General features: G+C 39.0%; 1 protein-coding gene across 2 annotated transcripts in view; it reads right to left on the reverse strand.

The window, feature by feature from the left end:
• Positions 1 to 24058, reverse strand: part of SVEP1 (sushi, von Willebrand factor type A, EGF and pentraxin domain containing 1) — a 205318-nt gene that overhangs the window by 71048 nt on the left and 110212 nt on the right. For both annotated transcript variants that reach the window (XM_078436599.2, XM_078436598.2), the window contains exons 19-30: positions 18829 to 18990; positions 18336 to 18427; positions 17168 to 17264; positions 15438 to 15551; positions 14283 to 14396; positions 13282 to 13483; positions 9855 to 10012; positions 8806 to 9007; positions 6842 to 7017; positions 3492 to 3616; positions 2279 to 2402; positions 911 to 1081 (exon numbers count right to left, since the gene is read on the reverse strand). In XM_078436599.2, the coding sequence (XP_078292725.2) occupies positions 911 to 1081; positions 2279 to 2402; positions 3492 to 3616; positions 6842 to 7017; positions 8806 to 9007; positions 9855 to 10012; positions 13282 to 13483; positions 14283 to 14396; positions 15438 to 15551; positions 17168 to 17264; positions 18336 to 18427; positions 18829 to 18990 (1737 nt within the window). The remainder of the gene's footprint in view (positions 1 to 910; positions 1082 to 2278; positions 2403 to 3491; positions 3617 to 6841; positions 7018 to 8805; positions 9008 to 9854; positions 10013 to 13281; positions 13484 to 14282; positions 14397 to 15437; positions 15552 to 17167; positions 17265 to 18335; positions 18428 to 18828; positions 18991 to 24058) is intronic.

A 24058-nucleotide genomic window follows, 5' to 3' on the forward strand; every position in this document is an offset into this window, starting at 1 on the left:
GTTAAGCATGACTTTTTCATGGCACACAAACATAGACGGAGAGTCTGCTAGGAGGGGGAGCAGGCAGCAGACATGCCCGTGCCCTCGGCATCTAGCGTGCTCTCTGGCTCAGAGTGGGCATGCACTTCATTCGTTAGGAAGAAATATTCACGAAGGTCCTACTAGACACTGCCAGAGGCGCTAACGTTGCAGTAACGAACCGGAGATAAACTCCTGCCCTGTGGAGCTTACTATCTAGTGGGAGTAGAGAAACAAGCCACAGATAAATATGTAAGTCAGTGAGAATAGATACTATGGAGAAATTTTGCTGATCACCCTACCTAAAGCAGCAGTCTGCCTCCACCCAATCCCTCACTTTGTATTTCCCTGCCTTGCTTCATTTTTCTCCATAGTCCTTACTTACTTGTGGCCCTTGTTGTTCTTATTTATTATAACTTAAAAAATATTTGTTATTTTCTGTCTCTCCTACTCCAATGGAAACTCCATGAAAGAGACTTTCTTCCAATGCTGCATCCCTAGAACATAGACCTGTGTCTAGCACATGGTAGGTGCTTTAAAATTGCTGAATAAAGAAATGAATGGACGCACCCAACTCAAGGGATCTTTTCCTATTTCCCACCCGGCCATAACCCGTCCCCCTTTGGACTCCAGGTCGCAGATCTGTCTTTCCCTCCCAACCAGTTCCCTGCTGCACCTGGGGTACAGCCACAGGTGGTGTCTCTTTGGATTTCCACCACCCATTTCCCTCATGGTGGCCAGCACAGTTCGTCACACGAAGGAACTATTCAATGAACATTTGCTGTATTTGCTACTGTGGTGCACCAGGCTTTTATGCAGCATTCCTGAAACATTTCTTATGGTCCAACATCTTTCAAGAGCTACTAAAATGCCTTCAACAAAGGCAGCTCACGTTCACAGTGGGGGAGTGGCTGTGTCCATTGTCCTTGATTCAGACAGTACTGCACAGGGTTCCCGACCATCTGGAAGCCTGGATCACAGAACAGACTGATTTTGGAGCCTGGCTTTAAGTCTGTTGATACAGTTCGCAGATGAGGTACCGTTCCTTCTAAAGATGGACAATCTGACGGCAAAGAACAAAGGCGCAGAGCTCGTCAGCGACATTGTAACAGCATCGCTAGGTCAAGAGTTTCAAATCATGTGTTGTGCAGCATCCAAAGGCCACTCCACTGACACTAAAACAAGGTAACACGTGACCAGATCACTGACAAGCAAATTTACTCAAAAAAACTATTTGAGTCAACTACTTGTCCTCTTTCAGCAGAGATCAGCTGAACATTTTTTAAAAAAAATTTTTTAATGTTTATTTTTGAGAGAGAAAGACAGAGGGAAGAGAGAAAGAGAGTGGGAGAGGGGCAGAGAGAGAGGGAGACACAGAATCCAAAGCAGGCTCCAGGCTCTGAGCTGCCAGCACAGAGCCTGACACGGGGCTCAAACTCATGGACGGTGAGATCTTGACCTGAGCAGAAGTCGGACGTTAACCAACTGAGCTACCCAGGCTCCCCACTATTTTTTTTGAAAGGAAGAAGTGGTATTTTAGGAATATTAATGAAATCTATCAAAACCCACAAATTCTAGGACATCTTTTTTTTAATGTTTATTTTTGAGAGAGAGAGAGTGTGTGTGTGAGCAGGGGAGGGGCAGAGAGAGGGAGGCACAGAATCTGAAGCAGGCTGCAGGCTCTGAGCGGTTAGCACAGTGCCCGACATGGGCCCCAAACCCACAAACTGTGAAATCATGACTTGAGCTGAAGTCGGACACTTGACCAACTGAGCCACCCAGGTGCCCCAATTCTAGGACATCTTTAGGAACTTCTTTACATACACTGAATTTTACAATCATTGAGACTTTGATTATTCAGTGTATGGGTTATAATGTCCGTTGCTTTACTCCTTGTGCTAGACGGCTGCTAGGAAGTATGGAGTCAAGAGAGTACCCCATCTCAAACAGGAGGACAGGACTTTGGTGGCATTTCAAAAATTAACTGTATCCCTCCTCTCGTCCTATTTTCCTCATCTTCTTTTACTATTGTCCAAGTTTCCTCCATGATGAATTTGGTACTCTCTTATACAGCATGTATTTAAGAATTAAAAAATGAATCCTTTGGATAAAGGTTAGAGTGAAGACGAATTCGTAGTTAAACAACAGACTGACAGGCACATACTATTTGACCAACATGGAATTTTGAATTGTCTCCTTTTGTCATAAAGTCTCGGGAGTGGTCAAGGGATGGCAGTGTAGAGAAGAAAGAAATTCTAACCAGAACAGAATATGCTCTTGGAATCGATCTTCACTTTCCCCACAATTCCAGACAGGAAATCAGCCCAGGCTAACACATTTCCTTTACGGAGTTCCTCTGGGCATGAGGTTGCCAGTGACTTCACCTGAAAGTTTAAACACACGTCTTTAGATCAACCTTACTTGTCTCAATGTGACAGAGTTATTATGTCTTAATTTAGTCCTACTGAAAACATTCACAGATTTTAGCGGGGAGGGTAAAGGGAAGGAGGCTTTTGTACAGTATGATTTCAGGGGTAACAGGTAAGCCTCTTCCCTCCCTCTCTCTCCTCCATCCCATCATTCCTTCTCCCAAATACGTCAGTTGCCAGAAATCCTGAAATTCTACACATAGAATTTCTCGTGTAAAGCTTCACAGTTTGTGGAAGCATTGTAGAGGTTCCCCATTCCTCATCCTCCTGTTTTCTGTCTCTGATTGAGAGGCAGGTAAACTGAGGTCTAGGCAAGTTCTGCCACTGTAATAAGGGCAGACATTTATGAAGCCCTTGCTCTGTGCCAAACAAGACCATGACTGTATACGCCGTGTTGTGTTCGATCCTGACGAAACTCTACTATGTACTATGCTATTCACTCATCTTTCACAGATAAGGAAACTGAAGCTTGCTTGTTCATCTTTCACAGATATGGAAAACTGAAGCTCAGAGAGATGGGGTAACACGTTCAAAATAATCACTACACGTCTGTGGTAGAACTGGGATTTGAACCCAGGCTTTTGGACTCCAGACTCCCACTCCTTGCCACTTCGAGTTTACTCCAGGCTTTTGGACTCTAGCTCATCTGTTAATCTCTATGCATGATCTTGTGCCAGCCCTCAATTTCTGCAACAGAGGAATTTGAAGCAGTATTCTCTACAATTTTGAAAGTGCCGAATCCTGACCACTAGACCACCAGGGGGTGTCCCTACAGTCCTGGAATTACAAGGCATCCTAAAATAATCATGTCTAATAAAACTTAAAAAACATCACCGAGAAACCAAAAAGGGGATTCGCTGAAGGTCACTGTAGATAACCTCTGCCTGGCTTAGTCTACGACCGTAGTAGCATCAAATGATCTCGGTGGTCAAGTTTGAAAACCCAGAGGTTGCAATAAGATATGGCATCATTAGTCTGTTCACAGTTGTACTAGGTTTGTACCTTTGTATCTCATTACTGTCATACACTGAAAATGCAATTGACCTGCTGTGGAGACAGGACATAGTCCCAGAGGTTCAGCTGGCTTATGGAGCCCACAAAAGACTCAGCTGGGTTGAATCCCTCTCCTTTTTTGTCTTGCTCTTGCCCAAGCACTAATGCACCACCACCTAAAGAGACAAGAGAAATAGGGAGGAAAATTGACCTTAATGTCTGTTAGTCTTGAAATGCCAAATTAATTAAAGCACTGCCAATATAAACGTATCAGGGAAAATTATTGAAAAGTCAAATTACCTACCTTTACTGTGTGTTTTACCAATAAGGAAAAATTCAGTATTTTATATAAAGCAACTTAGAACAGAGTCAGAGAAGGTTTAAATATTAGATTTACAAATATTTAACTATTAAGAACCACACATATAAACAATATGCATGTAATATTTTGTGTCAACAGTAAGTCCTATTTTTCCTCCTTTCTTCCGGGAAATTACCAGAAGCTTCCAGTAGCTGCTCTTTGTTTTCTTCTTAAGCCTACAGTGCTTATTTCTATCACCAATTCCAAGGTAACTTCTACATTTGCCAGGCCTACCTAATCACCAAACTCAATGGGAAGTCTTTAATATTCTCCTCTGGTGATTTCACTGTATCATCCGTTGCGGTTGAACATTTCATTCTATTAAACTGTCCTTCCTAGACGCACTGGATGGTCTGTGTTTGCTCCTCCAGAGACACCTGCCGCCCTTCTCATCTCTGCTTTGTGCCCCCAAAGGTTGACACCTATCGATGGCACCACCTGGCTGCCTTGTTCCTCTGGCTTCTGTTTATCCCTGGCCAATGGAAGGACCGGCCCAGGCAAGAAAGTGGGATGAGAGAAAAGTTTAGTTTTCCTGGATGCCTTTGTCCCAGGCAAAAGGCTGGAGGAGGCTGTTTTCCTCTATCGAATGTCATGGTTTCTGCTGGGTGATTTCTCTCCGGCATCACAGGTTTGCCTAAGTTCTGGCAACAACTCCCACTCCTTGCCACTTTGAGTTTACTTCTTGTGCCATTCCATTGTTGCTAGTCATGGATGTTTTATTGTCATGTTTTGCTTCTCTGAATCCTGACCACGCCTTTGAAAACAGTCCCTTCCTTAAATTCTCGTCAGTTTACCCTCCTCACCTTCCTGCCAGGAGCCAGGCTGATTCCACTTGGTGAACATGAAAGCATCTTCTCCTGGTTCTCCTCGAACCTTTCTGCTCATTCATCTCTCTTGTCTGCCTGCCTCTTAAGGTGCTGATGCACCCAGGCTTCCACCCCTGGCCTCCTTGCTCCTTCCTTCAACAATCTCCCCATCTAATCTTACTCGCCTGCCAATTGGTATGTGAAGAACCCCCTTTCAAGGCTTCCCAAACTATATCCTTTTCTTATAACAATAATCATTAAAAATTAATACATGCACAGAAGGAGATTGGGAAAAATAAAGCATAAGGAATTCTACTAACCCAGAAAAAAACATTTAACAGTTTTGTGTATTTCCTTCTAGGATTTATTTTTATTATTTTTTTAGTATATTTGTATGTGTGGGAGAGAGAGATTTTAATACACACAACTAAGGATCATACTATATACAATGTTCAAATCTTGCTTTTCTTCTTTTTTAATTAATTAATTCATTTATAAATGTATATTTATTTCTTTTGAGAGAGAGAGTGAGTGGGAAAGGGGCAGAGAGAGAGCATCCCAAGCAGGTGCTGAGCTGTCAGCACAGAGCCTGATGCAGGGCTTGAACTCACGAACCATCAGATCATGACCTGAGCCAAAATCAAGAGCCAGACGCTCAACACTGAGCTAAAAAAGAATCTTGCTTTTCTTCTTCAACATGCTCTCATTTCATGAGTTTTAATGAATGTACAACAGTTCCTAATTTGCTTAATTAATTATTAACCATTTCTTATTGGATACTGGAGTTGTTTCCAAGTTTGGTGCTAAAGTTTCACTGAGATAAATATATTGATACATAAGCACTTATTCAGATCATTGATTATCTCCTTTAATCTGATTCCTGGTAGTTGAATTGTTGGTTGTATGCACAGGGTTTCTCTAAGGTTCTTGACGGAAGTTTCTAAAAGGCTTCCCAGAAAGGCTGTATCAATTTTCATATCAGCAATCTCTAACAGTGTCTGCCACGCTGAATCCTTGCCAATCACATCCCATCATTAAAAACAACTCTGTCAGTTTGATATAAAATGGCAAAAGCCTATGTTTTTAGCTGCATGTATTCCTGTGATTAGAATTCAAACTCAGTATGTCTAAAATCAGATCTAAAATCTTACCTCACTCCTAACCTCTGCTCTGATAACTGTCCTTCTTCCTAAAATTCTTTTCTCAGCTAAGAGACTCTTCAATAGACCTAGTCACCCAAACTGAAGCCATCTATTCACTAAGCTCTGTCAGTTGGAGCTCTGCAATTTTTATGGACTCAAATTCATTTATACTGATGTGGGCAGACAACCATCTCCTTGGGTGGCTACTATTACAGTTTTCAGGTTTTATTCTCCTATTCCTTTAACCTACTTTCTCTCTTTTATCATGGTTTATTTTTTTTTAAATATACAAATCCTTTTTTTTTTACCATAAAGGAAATACATGTTCATTATGAAATATGGGAAGAGAATAAAAAAGAAAATAAAAGCCACCTGCAATCCCACTATCCAGAGAAGAGATAGTTGAACATAAGAATACTTAAACACAAAAAGGGAACAACACCCCACTTCACCTGATAATAATGCCACTTCCTGTTGAAACACTTTTAATTTTTCCTTATTTACTACAGGGAACCTCCAACCTTTCCTCTTTATATATGTCATAGAAGGATCCAGATAGAGCAAGCATATTGCCCCGTACAATACTGAGAACCCCGTATCACCTAATACTTCTGCATTCCTTCAAGAAAAAACTCTCTGAATACCTTTTAAAAGGTACTTTTAGAAAAGAGTTTGAGTTCTATTTGAAAAAGGACATTAAAGAGATATACTATTACCAGTGCTCCAGTTTATATATTGGATATACTTGTATACTACGTACATGATCATGAAACTAAACAAGCAAATGGAACACACCAGCAACTCCTCTCCTCCTTGGAAGACAGTTTAGTAGCCATCCATTGTTCCCTCAGCATGGATCTTGCTAGTCTTACTCTAAGTCCCCAGTCGCATTTCTTACACAGGGAGTCCCACAGCTCACCTAGGAAAAGCTTCTAATAATTCACAGTCTGGATAATCAGGGAGTAGAAATCGAGAGATAATTGTTGACCTTTGTGTAGAACCAAGGACAACAAAACCAGCAAACTTGATGTTCATCTAAGCACCCGCACGTCTGGCGTCAAACAGAATTACATTCCTTTAGCTAAGACATACCAGGTATGGCTGAACCAACAGAGAGGCCCACACCACCGTCAGATAATTTCCCATCGATATAGACTTTCCAGGCTCCATTAGCACTTGTCCAAGTGATTGCAATATGATGCCAACTTCCATCATTCACGGAGGGACAGTCTGTTATCTTTTCCTTGCCATTCACATAAAGAACCCAGCTGTGAAAAGATTCCAGGCAATAGAGTCATCAGTCATATGTTGTAATCTCATCTGTAAGACATGTTGCTATTTTTCTTCTTTTTCTTTTTTTGTTCTTTAAGCACTTCCAGCAAAAACATTACTTCTTTTCTTCCATTTAGTCATATTTCATTGAGGCAGATTTGGTTTACAAATTATACTTTATCGCAGTTCACTGAAAATTAATTTATGCTTCTTACACATGAAGGGGTAGGAAGAAGTCTTAGGATGATGTGAGAAGCTGATACAATGTGAGATAATTCACCGACTGTCTGTCCTGGAGACGGTGAATCAAGAATGGAAGGAATGAGAGTTGTACAAACGTCAGACTGGTTTCCTTCCTTCTGAATGGATGTTCCTAAGACCAGGAACAAGCTTCAGACGACTCTCAGAAAGAAGTTCTGTCTCTGGGCTGCTGAAGCTGTCACAGGGCAGACAACGTATGTCGCTCCAAAAGAAAGCATAATTGGCATGAAACAAAGGTGACCAACTACAAGAGGGTTCCAACAACCATGTCACTTTGGGGAATGTCAAAGATAATAAGCAGCTTAAAGTACACTATCTTCAAAAGCAATTGGAGAAAAAGAAAAAATTAGGGAAAACTCATAAGGAAGATAAGAATCCGTTAAATATCTCTTTCTGCATCTTCTTAGTCCCTATTCAAAGACGTTTGTGGAAAAAAATGGTATCTTTATAATATTAATTGTTTCCCTTTTGTGTTTTCCCCTTTTCCTTCTGCTATTCAAGGGGGTAACAGATTCTCTCTTTATATGTATTTTGCCTCAGGAGAGTTTTGGGTTTTTTTTGTTTCTGAAAGTTCAGGTCCACTAAGAAGAATAGGGTTTGAGGACAGGGCGATTTCCACCAGAATAGTGAGCGTCCCATGGACTGAGAGGGAAGGGAGCTCTGTGGGGCCAGCAACCTGCTCAGTAGCAACAGGACAGAAATTTGGGAGGATCAGACAGAGAAAGGACACCACAGAATCTGTCTAGATTGAAGGTAAGGATTCCACGCAGCAAAGAGCTGTGATTCTGAAGGAGCCACGGAAGCCGGGGCAGTTCACAGCCCAGTGGAGAGCAGTGTGGACAAAGGACCGATGACAAAAGCGCTGGCAAGTCTGTGGCTCTTTGACACAGCTCTGTGGGGTTTTGACAATCTGCAAAAATCTAAGGTAGGGAAGTGCTCAATAGAAAAAGAAGGCAGAGACAGCTGAGGATGGCCTTTCTGACAGCCCAGAGAGATGGGGCCCTGCAGTTGGAATTAATTGATCCAAAAGGAAATAAAGAAATATCATTTTGTACACCTGAACTTGTAGGTGGATTCATATTCAATATATGTGTCTCACATGGGTCAGTAATGTCACTGAAATCCTTCAACCCACAGAGGCTCTGATATGTGAAAGAAAGAGTGTCAGTGTTAAGAGTCAGAGTCTGAGACTTAGCTCTTCCACTCCCAAGGTGTAAGATTTTGGGCGAATCATTTAGTCCTTCTGAAACTTTGTTTTGCTACCTGTAAAATGAGTTCCTCAGGTCACTATGAAGATCAAATGAAGTGATACTTAGAAAAGAGCAAAACATAATACATGCAGAAGGTACTATCCCTGAAACTTTCTTACAGAACTTGCCCAAATGTTCTATTTGATTATTGTCACTCTGCTGTCCTGCTGGAGCACCTGACCCCCTTGTTCCTCTGTCCCCCATCCCCAGTGTCAGTTCTACCTGGTGCCGGGATAAGATCCAGAGTATGGCTTTCCTGATGGTTTTGCTTACCCATTATAATCGGTCAGGAGGAAGGTGTTGTCACTGCCATTCTCAACTGCATAGGAGATCGGTGTCCCATAGTTAGTGGTGTCAGAGGATTTCATCCAGAAGGTGCAGGTTACAGCATGGAGAGGTGGAAGCACCCCATCTAGCATGGCGTAGCCATAGATCCCCGAAACTTCAAAATCCAGGTTAAAACCTGAAGACTGGTCTGCAACAAATAAGAAAAGTGTGTGGCCTGTGGCACTTGGGAGGCATTTTTCAACTGTCTAAGGTGATCAGCAGATCATGTAATACTATTGTCAAAGCAGCCCGTTTCAGTAAATATGATGATCTGAGAAGCAGTTTCAACATTAAATATATATTATTTATATAGAACACGTTCTTTTAAATAAAATAATCAGTGGGTATCTAAGATAGGGAGAGTACTCAGTAGTGTCAGGAAGCAGAGAAATAGGGAATAGCTAGAAGGAGAGGTGGAATTGGGAAGTTAGTAAAGCTGGCATTTACTTAGAGACACTAAGGCATGTCTATATGCTGATGGGATGACTCCGCAGAACGGGGTAATTGATGCTGCAGGAGAGGAGGAGGGATAACTGCAAGGGCCACATCCCGCCTCTACTCAAGCCCCTAGTTCTTCCCTAGTTCATGAGCAATTCAGCTCTGCCCCAATCCTGCATACCACACCCAACAAAACAAAAGTCCTACAGCTAAGAGACTCCAGCGTCCCGAGAAAGCTGCTCGGCACTGATTCTCATTCGTGTCACGGACTCTGAAACCAAGTCCCCCTAAATCAAGCGTCCTTTCTAAACATGTAGAATGTGAAGAGTTCTACTATGTTCCATTTTCTCTATTTCCCCGTTAAGCTTCAGTTCCCTCACCTTTGCCATGGGGGAGAATATTACCTCATCTGCTGGATGGCTATGAAAATTAAGTAAATTCAAAATGCTTAGCATAGGTTATGGTATGTAGACAGTGCTTGAAACAGGTAAAAATGGACACTTTTATGATATCAATAATTTTAGTGCTGTTATGAGTAACACTGAGTTCATATATACCTATTTCACACCTGCTGCCTGAAAATCCTGGCCGACATTTACAACTGTATGAGTTTAATTCATCCACACAGGTGGCCTGATTTCTACATGGGTTAGAATGACATTCATTGATGTTTAATTCACAGAATGGCCCCGTGAAGCCTGTTGCACACTGGCACCTGAAAGAAACAAAATGTTACTAACACATAGAAAGGCATCAGAAGAAGTCTCCCATCTATGACAATATTGTCTCAAAAGCCTTTGAAAACTGAAACTCATAGATACAGAGAACAGATGGGTGGTTGCCAGAGTGGAGGTGGGATGGCAGAAATGGGTGAATTGGGTTTTGTTTGTTTTTAGTTTAAATAAATTGGGTAAAATACTCTGAAATGCTGAAACATGTTCCATGTAAAAACAATACTTTGTTAGTCACCTTTATTTTTTCAGTTCCTTTGATTAAACCTCTTTAAGACAACATATATTTGGAGTGTTGTAGTAGCAAAAATAGTGTAGGAAGTAGGTCTGATCCAGTTGAAGTATTATGTACACACTGGGAGTTCTCTCCCCATAGAAGTGCTAGGAAAAAATATAAAAAGTTCACGTGCCATTCTAAAGCCTTTATATACATTAAACCAGTCTTTACTGGTTTAATGAAGTAGCATTATTATCATTCCCCTTTTACAGACAAGTAAACTGGCTCAGAGAGGTTGATCTGCCCAAGTTCCCTTGTTATTAAACAATGGAGTATCATTTTTAATTAATTAATTAATTAATTAATATCATTTAAAAAGTTTTATTTTATTTTATTTTTTTTTGAGAGACAGAGTGTGAGCGGGGGGCAGGGGCAGACAGAGGGAGACACAGAATTGGAAGCAGGCTCCAGGCTCTGAGGTGTCAGCACAGAGCCTGATGTGGGGCTGGAACCCACAAACTGTGAGATCATGACCTGAACTGAAGTCAGACGCTTAACCAACTGAGCCACCCAGGCGCCTCTGGAATAGGATTTTAAACTCAATCTAGTGCCTTGTTCTTAATCATCATGCCATACGGTCTCTGTGGTATGCAACAAATCATTTAAACCTGTCAGAATGGAAAATATATTTGGTAATGTCAAATGCTGATATAGGTGTCATGAAATGGGAAATCTCATATAGTGAGTAGAAATACAATTTGGGATTGTCAAGGGAAGTTGAGAGTTTGCATTCCCATAGTCTGTATATCCATTTCTACTTAACGTGCTCCAGGAAATCACTGCACCAGTGCACAAGGACACATGTAATGAATGTTCATAAGCATTATTTTAAATATTTATGAAAAGGAGAATGGGAAAATAAACCATGGTATAATCATTCACTGGAATACTAATCAGCAGTTAAAATAAATAAACTAGAGCCAAATGTATCAACCTTGACAACACATAATGTTGAGTGAAAACAAAACCTAAATTGCAAAAGGATATGTATAGTATAATACCAATTATGTAATATGTAAAATTATACTATATACTATTTATGTGGTAAAAAATGAAATCTGAATGAGAAAAATATTCACCAACTTCAGAATAGTGGTTACTATTGAGGAAAAAGAGGAGTGTGTGTGTGTGTGTGTGTGTGTGTGTGTGTGTATTGAAGGGACTCCAAAACTATCTTCAGAAGGTATTTCTTTAAAATAAAAGATGTGGGGGCCCCTGGGTGGCTCCATCGGTTAAGCATCCAACTGTTGATTTCAACTCAGGTCATGATCTCACAGTTCGTGAGATTGAGCCCTGTGTTGAGCTCTGTGCTGACAGCGTGGAGCCTGCTTGAAATTCTCTCTCTCCCTCTTTCTGCCTCTCCCCTGTTCACGCATGCTCTCTAAATAAAAAAATAAAAAATAAATAAATAAATAAATAAATAAATACATAAACATTAAAAAAACCCCAAAAGATGTGAATCAAATATGACAAAATGCTAAGGTTTGATAATTGCTGTGATGAGTGTGTGACTTTTATTGTTCTTGGTAACCTTCTGTATGTCTGAAATATTTAATTAAAAACGATCAGTCCAATACATGATAGTTAACATTGTTAGTTAACACGGGGACCTCTAAGAATAAATGGTGTTTCAGGGTTTAAGAGAAAATGTCAGTTGGAATTGTGGCGGGGGGGGGGGGGGGAATCTTTACGGAGTTCTCTCCATTTGGCAATAAATCTATTTTGGCTAGAATTTCACTCCTCTTTATCTGCCCATGTTTGACATCATCACGGCAGTCCAATATCCTTGTCTGTGAAACGGGTTCACTGTGGTGACAACTAACATTTCCTTGGAATTAGGAGAGTTTACCTTCACCTTTCCTCTATCTAGGATTTATACAGATTTGGTAATCAGCAATTGTTTTTGATGCTGGGGAGACTTTAGAACTCTGTGTTTATCTGGAAATTTCTCATTTCCTATGGGTAGGCACTATATGCCAGAAGATGTAAACAGCCTATGAAAGATGAAGCTACACTGATAAGATTTCATTTCCACATAAAGAGTGAAAGTCTCACTGGCAGAATTTGCTTCCTATTTCTTCTGGATAGTGCTGGCTATTTTGTTGGGGGACAGTAACAAGGGGGTGGGTGGTGCTGAACCAGAAGAGGACTGGGAAATGCTGGAATTGGGGTAGAGTGTTTTTTTCTTTTAACTTTTATAAACTTACAGAGACAGTGGCATGTTGAGGACAATAAAGTTTCCTAAGATTCTGCAAGTAAGACGAGTTCTGTTTTTTGTATTTGTACTACAGAAGGCACACACCCTGCGTGGGTAACAGGATGAAATAGGGCAGACTTGATCACGATGAAGGAGAGTGTTGGTTTTCAAACGATACTCCACTGGCACACCAAGAGCTGCCTCAGGAAGACAAAGTGTTTCTTCTCTACAAATACTACTGTTTCCGAACACAAAAGTTTGGTTTTTATTTATTTTTTTTACTTGTTTACATTCATATTAGATTTCTTATGAAGCAAGGGTTACTGAACTAAAAAAAATGTTTGAAAACCACAGAGACTGTCGATTGGCCCTGTGACAGCATGATTGCACAATTTCTTTTGACTTTAGCTAGTGTAAAACCTCCAGCTAAAATATAAAACATTTAAAAATGAGGTTTTGTCTCGTGCTTCGGGTATTCGCTTCTGTGTTACTCTGTTTCCTTTGATCTTTTGACCTCCCAAGTATAGAACGGTGGTTTCCAAGTCTGGCTGTGCATTGGAATCACAGGGGAACTTAAAATATACAGGTTGCCTAGACTCTACCCCAGACTTAGTGAATCAGAACCTCAGGTGGTGGGGAGAGTCTACTGTAGTCTATTCTTGGGCTAGAATTAGGGAAGGGCTGACTCGGGACTCACAGCAATACTCGGTAAAGACAGCAGAATGACTGAATGGTTAAGAAAATGAAAATAGTGCAAAGCACCAGACTTAGGGCTTTACCTGAAGCTACTGGCACCGTCTTTACAGGTAGCTCCATTTTTGCACGGTTGGCTGAGACACTCATCCATGTTTTTTTCACATCGGGTACCCAAAAACCCAGGAGGGCATTTGCACAAGAATCCCCCGACCTGATCTTCACAGACGGCATTATTTAAGCATGGGCTTGGCTGGCATTCATTGACTTCCGTTTCACAGTGCAGGCCTGGGGATGGAAGAGGACGAGGAAAGAGCCCAAATGTTAACCTTCTCGAAACCATGATCAAAGTGTTGACTCCTTGGAGGATGCTGCTCCTGAAGGAAGCAGGAGATTCCCTTCCTGGAAGGGAAGCTGTTAGAACTACTGGCCTGTCACACTGCTTTGAGATCCACTCCTGAATGAGCTTTGGCTTTTGTAAGTCATTTAAGCATTCTTTTTTCTTTTTTTTTTTTGGTAATCTTCTCTTTTTATCTTAGAACTTTCTGAAGCTAACATTAGTAAGGGACATCTAATTGAGATCATGTTAAAAGATAAAACTAGCAAATTTAGTTCAAAATTTTACTATTTCTTTGACCTTGCCCTTTTCCTTCACTGGTCGTTTTTCTGGAAATTTCTCTTTATAAATTATATATACTACATCATTTTATTTAGCATCAATTTGCAATACGATCTTATACAATTTATTTCCGGTTCCTTCTTGAATGTTTATCTTCGCATAAAACTCTGGTCTTCTCTCTCTCTCTGTCTCCGTGTCTCCCTTTACACACACATACATATGCGTGCACACACACACACACACACACATTTTTCTAAACTGTTTGAGACTAAATTGCACCCTTGATGCCTTTTTACCCTGAAATACTTCAGGGTGAATTTCCTCAAAGGACTTTTGCTTAGATAATAATAGCACTGTTACAAAAGCAGAAAGTCAATGTTAACATAGCATAATGTTAAAAAAAAATGTAGTACCTTGTGGTGCTTTGCAGGACTTTGAGACAATGAAGGAAAAATGGAAACATCTTACCTGTGTATCCTTTCACACAGGTGCAGTGATAGCCATCTAAGCCATCGATGCAGGTTCCTTTATTTAGACAAGGACTAGAGTTACACTCATTTATATTTTCTTCACATAGTTGACCTGCAGAGAATAACAGAATATTTTACCCAGAGAAAACCTGAAAGGAATTTAAGACTGATAGTTTTCAAGCAAGCCATTCAGGTGTAAGAACAGAAGAATCAGAAATTGTGGCTAATATAGTTGTGAAAAATTGTTGCTCTTTGCCAAATATATTGCAGTAAAATGTTTTCTTCCATTCTACTTATTGCAAAACATTTCTAGCAGGAAATCTGGTATTTTCAGCATAGGACGGAAAATGATGACCGTGAATATCTTGCTTATTTATTTTTATATTTATTTATAGTTAGGATGATAAGTGTGATCTGCTTTAAAAACTTTATATTATTTGTTAGTTGTTCACCTCTCTGTTGAATTTATTCCCCGAGTCCTTAAACATGACTTATTTATCTAGTAGTTGTAGGTTTGTACCCTTAAATGACATATATGATAACCCCACACCCAGCCCCTGGAAACTACTATTTGACACTCCGTTTCTGTGAGTTTGACTTTTTTAGATTCCATATATGAGTGAGATCATACAGTATGTCTTGCTCTGTCCAACTTATCTCATTTAGCATATGCCCTCCATTTTTGTCCGTGTTATTGCAAATGGCAGGATTTCCTTTTTTTTGTGGCTGAGTAACACTCCACTACATATAAATCGATCGCCTTTTATTTATCCATTCATCCCTTGAGATACACTTAAGCTTCCTTCCATATCTTGGCTATTGTGAACAATGCTACAATGAACAAATTTTCCAGACAGTGACTTCATTTCCTTTGGATAGATACCCAGCAGTGGAATTGCTGAATCATACAGTAGTTCTATTTTTAAGTTTTTGAGGAACCTCCATACTCTTTTCCATTAGAGGCTGCACCAGTTTACATTCCCACCAAGAAAGACTCCCTCTTCTCCATGTGCTTGCCAAGACTGTTACCTCCTGTCTTTTGATGATAGCCATTCGAACAGGTGTAAGATGCTATTTGTGGTCTTGATTTCCAGCAATGAAATTTCAATGATTTCAATGTTTATACTGTAAAGACAACAAACTCTCCTCTTACCTGTGTAACCAGATGGGCATTCACAAACGAACTGCCCAACTAGGTCTTTACAAATTCCACCGTTGAGACATGGCAGTGAGCTGCATTCATCAATGTCTGTTTCACACTTTAAGCCTAAAATGGAAACCAAACACTGAAGGACAATCAAAGGAAGGATTAACAGAAACAGAACCATGATCATTTAAAGACAATTCTCTCAATCATCTGAATTTATAGGGAGCAGTGGTGATGAAGGAAAGGGCAATATTCCTTAAGTGCTACCGTCTAGTTAAGTATTTAATGAAAGCACTGCCTCTTTCTAAAGAGATTTAAGATATCCTTATAAAAATACATAAAAGATAGAAAATCCCAAGTTAGAGGTTGGTGGTGGGAAGGGTGAGGGGGAAGACCTGGGCGCATAAAATGGAGCCAGAAATTAGCTTAACTCCAAAGTGAAAAGCACAGAGTCATATATACTTTCCACCAAGACCACTGGCTGAGAAGAGGGGGTGGGGCCAAGTCTTGCCAGATCTCAGCTCCTATACCAGGTGTTCTAGAGTGAGGATACATCTTTCCATAGGATGCACACAAGCTATCGGTGGGCTAGCTCTGCCAGAAACCCATGTTCTTCCTCTACACCACTGGGTCTCAAAATGGTCCCTGGACCAATAGCATAAGCAATTACCTGGGAATGAGACAGAAATGCAAATGATCAAAACTTCCCTCGATCTACTGAATTCAGAAATTCTGGGTTAGGGTCCAGGACTCTGTGTTTTAAGAAGCCCTCCAAATGATTCTGATGCACATTAAAATTTGAGAACCACTGTTCTATATTACGCCCTTGCTCAACCACTACTCGCTTATAAAATTCTAGGATAAGATCCATTATTTCTTATGGAATGTTGGGACAAAATTTTTGTGAAAATTGAAACACACACACACACACACACACACACACACACACATACACACAAGTTGAAATAAGTGGAATGCCATATTCTTGATAGGCCTGGGCCTTTTGTTCATTTTGTGGTGAATTCTTTTATTTCAATACCATTTTCCTCATTGAAAAGATATTTTATGTTGGCTTCATAAAGTGGGGAAAAATGCAAAAACTACATTTCTAGGAGAAAATACCAACCTATTTTAAATAAATTATAATTTTAAGATATAGTTCACTTCCCTCTCAAAAACTGTATTTCTGGACTGAACTAGAATGCGACTCAAACTGCAAGAAAACATAATTCTTACATAATTCCTGCGTAATCAAGTTCAAAGCCATATTGTTTTTCTGGGCATAGCTTCCAGAAAGACAGAAACAAAGCAACAAATCACAGCTATTCACAAAAACTTCCACTAGTGTGAGGCCAATGAGAGAAACTGGAGTTTGTTTAAAGATGTTTATGCTGGACAAATTGTTCTACGTTGAGTATCATACATTTAATTTGTGTTAGAATGGAGCTTTGGCCATGGCCTCTGAAACTGCATTCCTATTTAAATTGTGAGTTATGATGTAACTTTTTCATAGAGAAGATGATTCGTTATTCTTCCTCTAAAATGTGCAAAGAAAACTGTAATTTGTAATTTATGCACTTTTTTCACCTTGGTTTATCAAGCCTAATCAAATTTTTGTGCATTGATACAGTCTAATGTATCTCACAGGGTTTATTTTTAGCGTCCCAGAGTCTGATATGCAAGTCACAATGATTTCATTCGAAACGTATATTAAAAGTTGCATTCCTCTATGTTACCTGTATATCCAGATGGACAGAGACAAACATAACCACGCCCAAGCTGTTGGCAGGTTCCACTATTATGGCAAGGGTTTAAAAAACATTCATGGAAAACCTACCGGGTGGCAAAAAAGAAATCTATCAGAGACAAAACAATCACTTCAAAGCAATCCTGACTAGGGAGTTTGATGTTTGCAGTGTTAGGTTCCTGTTTCTGGGTGAGTTCACGCAATGCTAGCTGGACTGTTGCCTGCATCATGTTGGTGCCTGCCACGTTGGACATATATGATATATATTATCCTTAAGTGATGTTCTAGTGTTTTCAAATGCTGCCTTCATGTTAGAAACCATCTGAGGTGTTTTAAAAGTACACAGGATAGGGCTCCCACCCAGACCAGCTAAATCAGAACCTCTGGAGGTTGGGGATCTGTGCATCAATGTGTTTTAAATTTGGCCAGAGGATTCTAATACTTCTCCAGGGTTGGTAGTCACTTCTCTGGTTATTATTACAAATTTCTATGTCTGCTGGGCTCAGTTTCAAATGTGGCTTATGAAGCCCTGACAAGTTTGGACGAGACTGCAGAAACTTGAAATAAGAAATACAACCTTAGTATCCTCCTTAAAAATACTTAGAGCCAAAGAATTTATCATGACATTGGGCAAGGTCTATTCAGAGTAATGGCTAAATCTACCAAACAATTTATCTAGTTATGTTCATGAGCTCTATCTCTTAATTTTTAAAAAACTATACCTTATTCCAATAAACAATCTCTTTTTTTCTCTGACAAAAATTTTAACTAATTTTCATGAAAGTTGAGTAACTCTTCCTGCCAATCAGAAAAAAGGCCTTTGGCTAAACCAAATGCCCCTTACTCAAATGATGGGTTATGCTTGTGATAAGTATTAGTTATTAGTGAATTTAGAGGTTCCCCTTACCCACACATTCTCGATGCCAGACATTGCTGGGGAAAATTCCCAATTTTTGGTACTCAGAATTTCTGATACTGCATTTTTTAAAGTTCTTATTAGAAGTCACAAGTAAATACTATTATTCATTGACAATATCCATGAGACGATTACTTAAGGTTTCAAATCTGGCAATTTCCCCAAGTGTGGCATGTAAAATGACATCATGTTTTCCAAACATTCCACTGGAGAAGATTCTAGAAGTATAAAAGGGACTTGCCTGACTGCTGACTTCATAGTTCTTTTTGATATGTCCAGGAGAAGTAAGGGGCACTACACTTTCCTCTGCTGCTGAGAAAGTTGAACTAAAACCTAATAAGATTAATAAGAAAACATTAGATTTTCCAATTAGTGTGCCGTAGATATTGCCAGTAAGTAGACTCTACCTAAATATGATAGTCAATATTCTGGTTATCAAAGTGGGTAAAGTCACACATATTTTGTTTTAGTAACAGTAAAAAAGAGACCATATAGATGGATGGCATATATAACTAAATCCTAGACTCTTAGAGATGTGGAAGTTATCAAGTTCAATGCTCCCAAAATAAGAATCTTTGAGTCACTGTCATCAAAAAGCCCCCCAAAGGACAATTTAGCAAGTCCCGACACCTACATCCACTGAGAATAGTAATATTCGGAATCACGGCTACCACAAGACAAACACAAGTCTCCAACATGCGCGATTACGTAAGAAATGAAGTGTATCTTCTTACTGGAGCAGTCGGTGATCGATCCGGCACCAGAGGAGGCTGTAGTTCCATAAAAGGGACAAGATAAGCAGAAGGACTTCCCTGGATTGGGTTGGTAGTAGTCTCGAGGACACGGGTAACAGGGTGTTAATCCAGAACGAGAGAATTCTCCTACTGGACAAGGTACTGCACGGGTAAAAACAAAGCATTTGTGAGTCGGAAGCAACATGCTCTATTTTGAAAAGAAGTACATCAACCTTCAGTCGTAAGAAAGCTACTGAATTGTGAAAATATTCTCTTGCACATATCTACTGCTTGCACTATGCTATCACCCAAACATTCTGTTGTTTCCCCCCTCTCTTAACAACACACATTAACTCAATAAAAATTTGAATTGACCTTGTAATATTGTATTCTGATTTTTCTACTTTACATTATATCCTAAGCATTTCCCAAATCATCCTCCAACTTGCTAACCAGCATGGTTTTTAAGAAAAGAAAAATATTATATGCCATTGACAGACCATAAACGATCTAACATCTCCTCTACTACTGGCCATTTAGGTTGCTTTTCTTTGTTAGCTATTATAAATATTGCTGATGTGAAATTTGCTACATAAACTTATGTATACAGCTCTGATTATTTCCTTGGGATAATAGTTGAATCTGAACAGCTGAATTTGAGTCGTTGAATCTATAGATCTAAAGATAATGGAAAATGTAAAGCCATTAATACAGAATGTCAAATCCTTAACAAAATAAATACATAAAAAAGATTCTAACTTACAGCCCCATCAGTAGTGTATGGAATTGCTCTTACTACGCACTCATCACTACTGATAATGATCACTTAAGTATTTTTTCAATTTGAAAGTGAAAATGGAATTGCACTGTTATTTGAATTTACATTTTGATGATGATTTAAGTTGCTTTTTTCATGTTATTAGATATTTTATTTCTCCTGTATAGTTATCCATGATTTATGGTATTTATGGGGAAGGGTTTTTTTTTTTTTTTTTTACTTTTAAACCTCTTAATGTCATTTTGTGTTAGACATGCTTTTTATAAACAACATCCAGTTGAATATTGTCATTTATCCAAATCTTGCTAATTGGTGGGACGGTAACCAAACAAGAAATAGCTTCAAATATGACATGAACTTGCATTTTCTTCAATAAATTTTGGTTGCATTTGGCAGAGGGAAGATGGGGCAGACTAGCCACGACTAAATCTTTGGGTTGGGATTTTAGATTGTGACCCAAAGATGAATTCATCCAGAGCATGTTCTTATGTGAACTGACTGGTGTCATGTGCATGAGTCCTAAAACCATTACAAACTGAGGAAACCACTAAAATTATCAAGACGTGTCTGCATAAATTTAAATATAGAAGAACACAAGGAAGTAGCTTTGGGGAATCTCAGCATACTTTCCATTTAGGTTTTGGGTTTTTGTTAATAAAAATCAGTACGGCAGAAATAACTAGCAATATGACTGAAAAATTTAGAAATGCACTTGAAGCTCAACGGAGCAGGATATTCTGGGTAATGGCATCTCTTTTTTATTGGTATGACTATAAACATTAAATAAGCAATAAAGCATTTGCGGTCATCTCAAGAGGTTTAGGTCAAAGTTTTTAAGCAGAAACAGCCAGTCACATCTTTTGCAAAAGTGCTCCTTTACACACCCTCTGACAAAAAGTCAGGAATCAAATCAAGAGATGGCAGAAGATATCATAGATATTAATGCTTATTTAGAAACAAATATTCTCAATACATTTGTTATATTAAAACTTTAAATTGTAAGTATCTTAGTGAAACAAGATACTTGTTATAACAAAAACATTTGTATATTAAAACTTCAAACTATAAATACCTTTGCTCACCAAGAATAAATTAATCTATTCTTTGTTGCTAGATCTCAGAGTTCTAGACAGGGCTTTGCACAAACATATTATAAAGTTGCTGAGTTTAAAATGGGTTTTCTGAATGTCAAGTTTCCAAAAAAATTATCATCTATTTGGAAAAGGTACCTCCAAACAGCTAATCACAGTAGTTAATCGGAGGCATGGATCTTCCACCAATAAAGGTATAAAACTCTGCTTCAGAGGATATATGAGTGTGTATGATAAGGTAAAAATATAAATTCTGTCAGTGAAACCAAGATGCTGTGATGAATTAAACTGTTTTGCACATACATTTTTTTCAGCACCTTACCTTCAAAAGAAAAAAAGACTACACCCCTAGAAACTGACAGCATGCCAAAAATTATACTCATATGCAATAATAATAAAATCTTAAGATTAAAAATCAGCAAGTCAGTTGGCTTTTCAAAACAGTGATGTTTATATTTGGCTTTTTTTTTTAACGTTTATTGACTTATTTGAGAGACAGTGAGAAAGTGCAAATGGGGGAGTGGCAGAGAGAGGAGAGGCAGAACCCCAAGCAGGCTCTGTGTGGCCAGCGTAGAGTCTGACATGGGGCTTGAACTGACAAAACGGCAAGATCATGACCTGAGCTGAAACCAAGAATGAGATGCTTAACCAACCGAGTCACCCAGGTGCCCCTATACTTTGCTTTTTGGCACAGAAAATGTGAATTTTCATGTGAAAATGAGCTTAAATTATATTCCAAAGGGAGACAGTTGTCATCAGAAATATACTTTCCAGGAGTGGACAGTCAGTACTTAATATATTATTGATACATATAGTAAATATACATATATATATGTTGTAAGTATACATATACACATATAGCATATGTAAACGTAAACATAACATACATAACAATAGCGTTATATGTAGTATACAATACAGTATTAAATATACACACATGCGCCTATACACAGGCAGTTCCTCATGGTCTAATTTTGTAAGAAGAAAGGGGAAAAAGTTTCATTTTGAATCTTGGTCAAAGCAGCTGTGGTTTCTGAGTCAAGAAAAATGGGACAAGATCCTTTTAACCTCTTCTATTGGAGACAGAGAGAAATCTAAGTATGCCAAAAGTGATATTAAAATAGAATTAAAAATAGTGCATTGAAGTGACCTGAAAAATATAATCCCACATGTCTGTTCCCTGATGGTGTTAAGGATAACACAGACAGCCCTGGATCCAAGTGAATTTTGCATTTTAAATGGTTTTCCTGGGGCGCCTGGGTGGCTCAGTCAGTTGAGCTTGAGGTCAGGCAGGCTCTTAGTCAGCTCAGGTCATGATCTCTTGGTTCATGGGATCAAGCCCACTGCAGGCCTGCAGCAAAGAGCCTGCTTGGGATTCTATCTCTTTCTCTCTCTCTCTCTGCCCCTCTCCCACTTGTATGTGAGCGCACGCGCTCTCACTCTGTCTCTCTCAAAATAAATAAACTTAAAAAAATATGAAATAAAATAAATGGCTTTCCTAAAACAAATTCAGGGGTCAGAGACTCTTATCCTAAGCTTCCTTTTAACTTCATTCTATGGGGCCGGGATAAGAAATATCATCCTGGTATCTTTCCTTTTCCTATAGGACCATATGTAAACAACACCATCACCAAAAAAATCATTTATGGGACTTATTCTTCTGATAAAAGTCTAAGTAATTTTTAATTTTTTAATTTTTATTTTTTAAAGTTTATTTATTTATTTATTTTGTGTGTAAGAGAGAGAGCTTGAGCCAGACTCCATGCTGCCAGCACAGAGTCTGATGTGGGGCTCGAACCCGCAAACCATGAGACCATGACCTGAGCCGAAACCCAAGAGTTGGATGCTTAACTGACTGAGCCACCCAGGCACCCCTGAAAGTCATTTTTAAAAAATGAAAAATTTCAGACTCTTCAGTTTGTAGCCACCGACCTAAGGATATTTAATATTCTAAGTGGTGATAAAACATGAAATGCATGAAATATATATTACTTTAATATAGTAATATACTTAAAAATAACTTTAAATTCAACATGCTAAAGAATGCAAAAAGTAATACTTTAGTAAAAGAGTAGGTAAACCATAAATGTATACCTAAAAATAAATGACTACAGAACGAAAAAAATAAGGAAGGGAGGAAGGAAAGAGCTTAAAACTAAGACAAATATATATGAGACTATTTTAGAAATCATACACATGTAAGTTTAAAGTAAAACGGTATTTATTTAACACCACAGAAGAATGTTGAGTTCAGCTCTGCCTAACTCACTTATGACGAACAAAATGTGGTTAAAACTTATGCTGGGAATATTAGGAGAAATATGGCAGTTACCAGAAGTTTAATTAGAGACTTTCTGGGAATTATAATCACTTTATTGCAATAATTTGGTATTAGACAAACCTCAAGGCTTATTTGGGAAGCTAAAAGGAAAAATCGTCAGATATGAATTTGTTTCACTGTAAAGATCCTAGTTACTTTTGTGGTTGGAGGGAGTGAGGGAGAAAAAGAGAATTTTTTACTGTAGACTTTCTTCCAAAACTCATTTGTATATTGACCAAAAAAAAAAAAAAAAAAAAGTCCTTAGTAGATCTATTTCAACCATAATGTGAAGCCTGATTTGCTTTTTTTAAAAATTTTTTTTAACATTTATTTATTTTTGAGACAGAGAGAGAGACAGAGCATGAACAGGGGAGGGGCAGAGAGAGAGGGAGACACAGAATCTGAAACAGGCTCCAGGCTCTGAGCTGTCAGCACAGAGCCCGACGCGGGGCTCGAACTCACAGACCGTGAGATCATGACCTGAGCCGAAGTCGGATGCTTAACCGACCAAGCCACCCAGGCACCCCCTGATTTGCTTTTTAATAAAAAAAAGAATCCTCAAAGCTGGTGTGATGTAACAGACATGGTGTATGAGTTTCAATTAGGTCCCCGTTAAATTCTCTTCTCTTCAGTGAAATATCAGGTTGATGAACGCTGCTTGCCCGGTTCCAAAGTTCTAACAGACTTTTCTATGTACTGTGATCCCACCTGACTGAGACGATTTAAACTGGTGAAACTGGCACAGTATATAAAACCTGTAATTATGGCATGCTTCCTGGTTTTCTCCCTGCAGCACCGTCTTATGAGGACTGCAGATCCTAAGATGTAATGCTGGACATTACAAAGGAATGTCCCAGCACCAAAGGAAAATGTCCTATACAGCTGTTGTCCAAAAATTTGTTTCTAATTGGATACAGATGTGTATTATTTACTAAGGGAGCAGTTTTTAAATTTTCAGATGGCCGTAGACCTTAGGTTTTTAAATAAGGGTGTAGAGAAAGTGGAGGATCCACAATTTTTAAAAAGCCATGTTTCAACCAG

Source organism: Panthera onca, chromosome D4 (assembly GCF_046562875.1).
Source record: "Panthera onca isolate mPanOnc1 chromosome D4, mPanOnc1 haplotype 2, whole genome shotgun sequence".
Lineage (NCBI taxonomy): Eukaryota > Metazoa > Chordata > Mammalia > Carnivora > Felidae > Panthera > Panthera onca.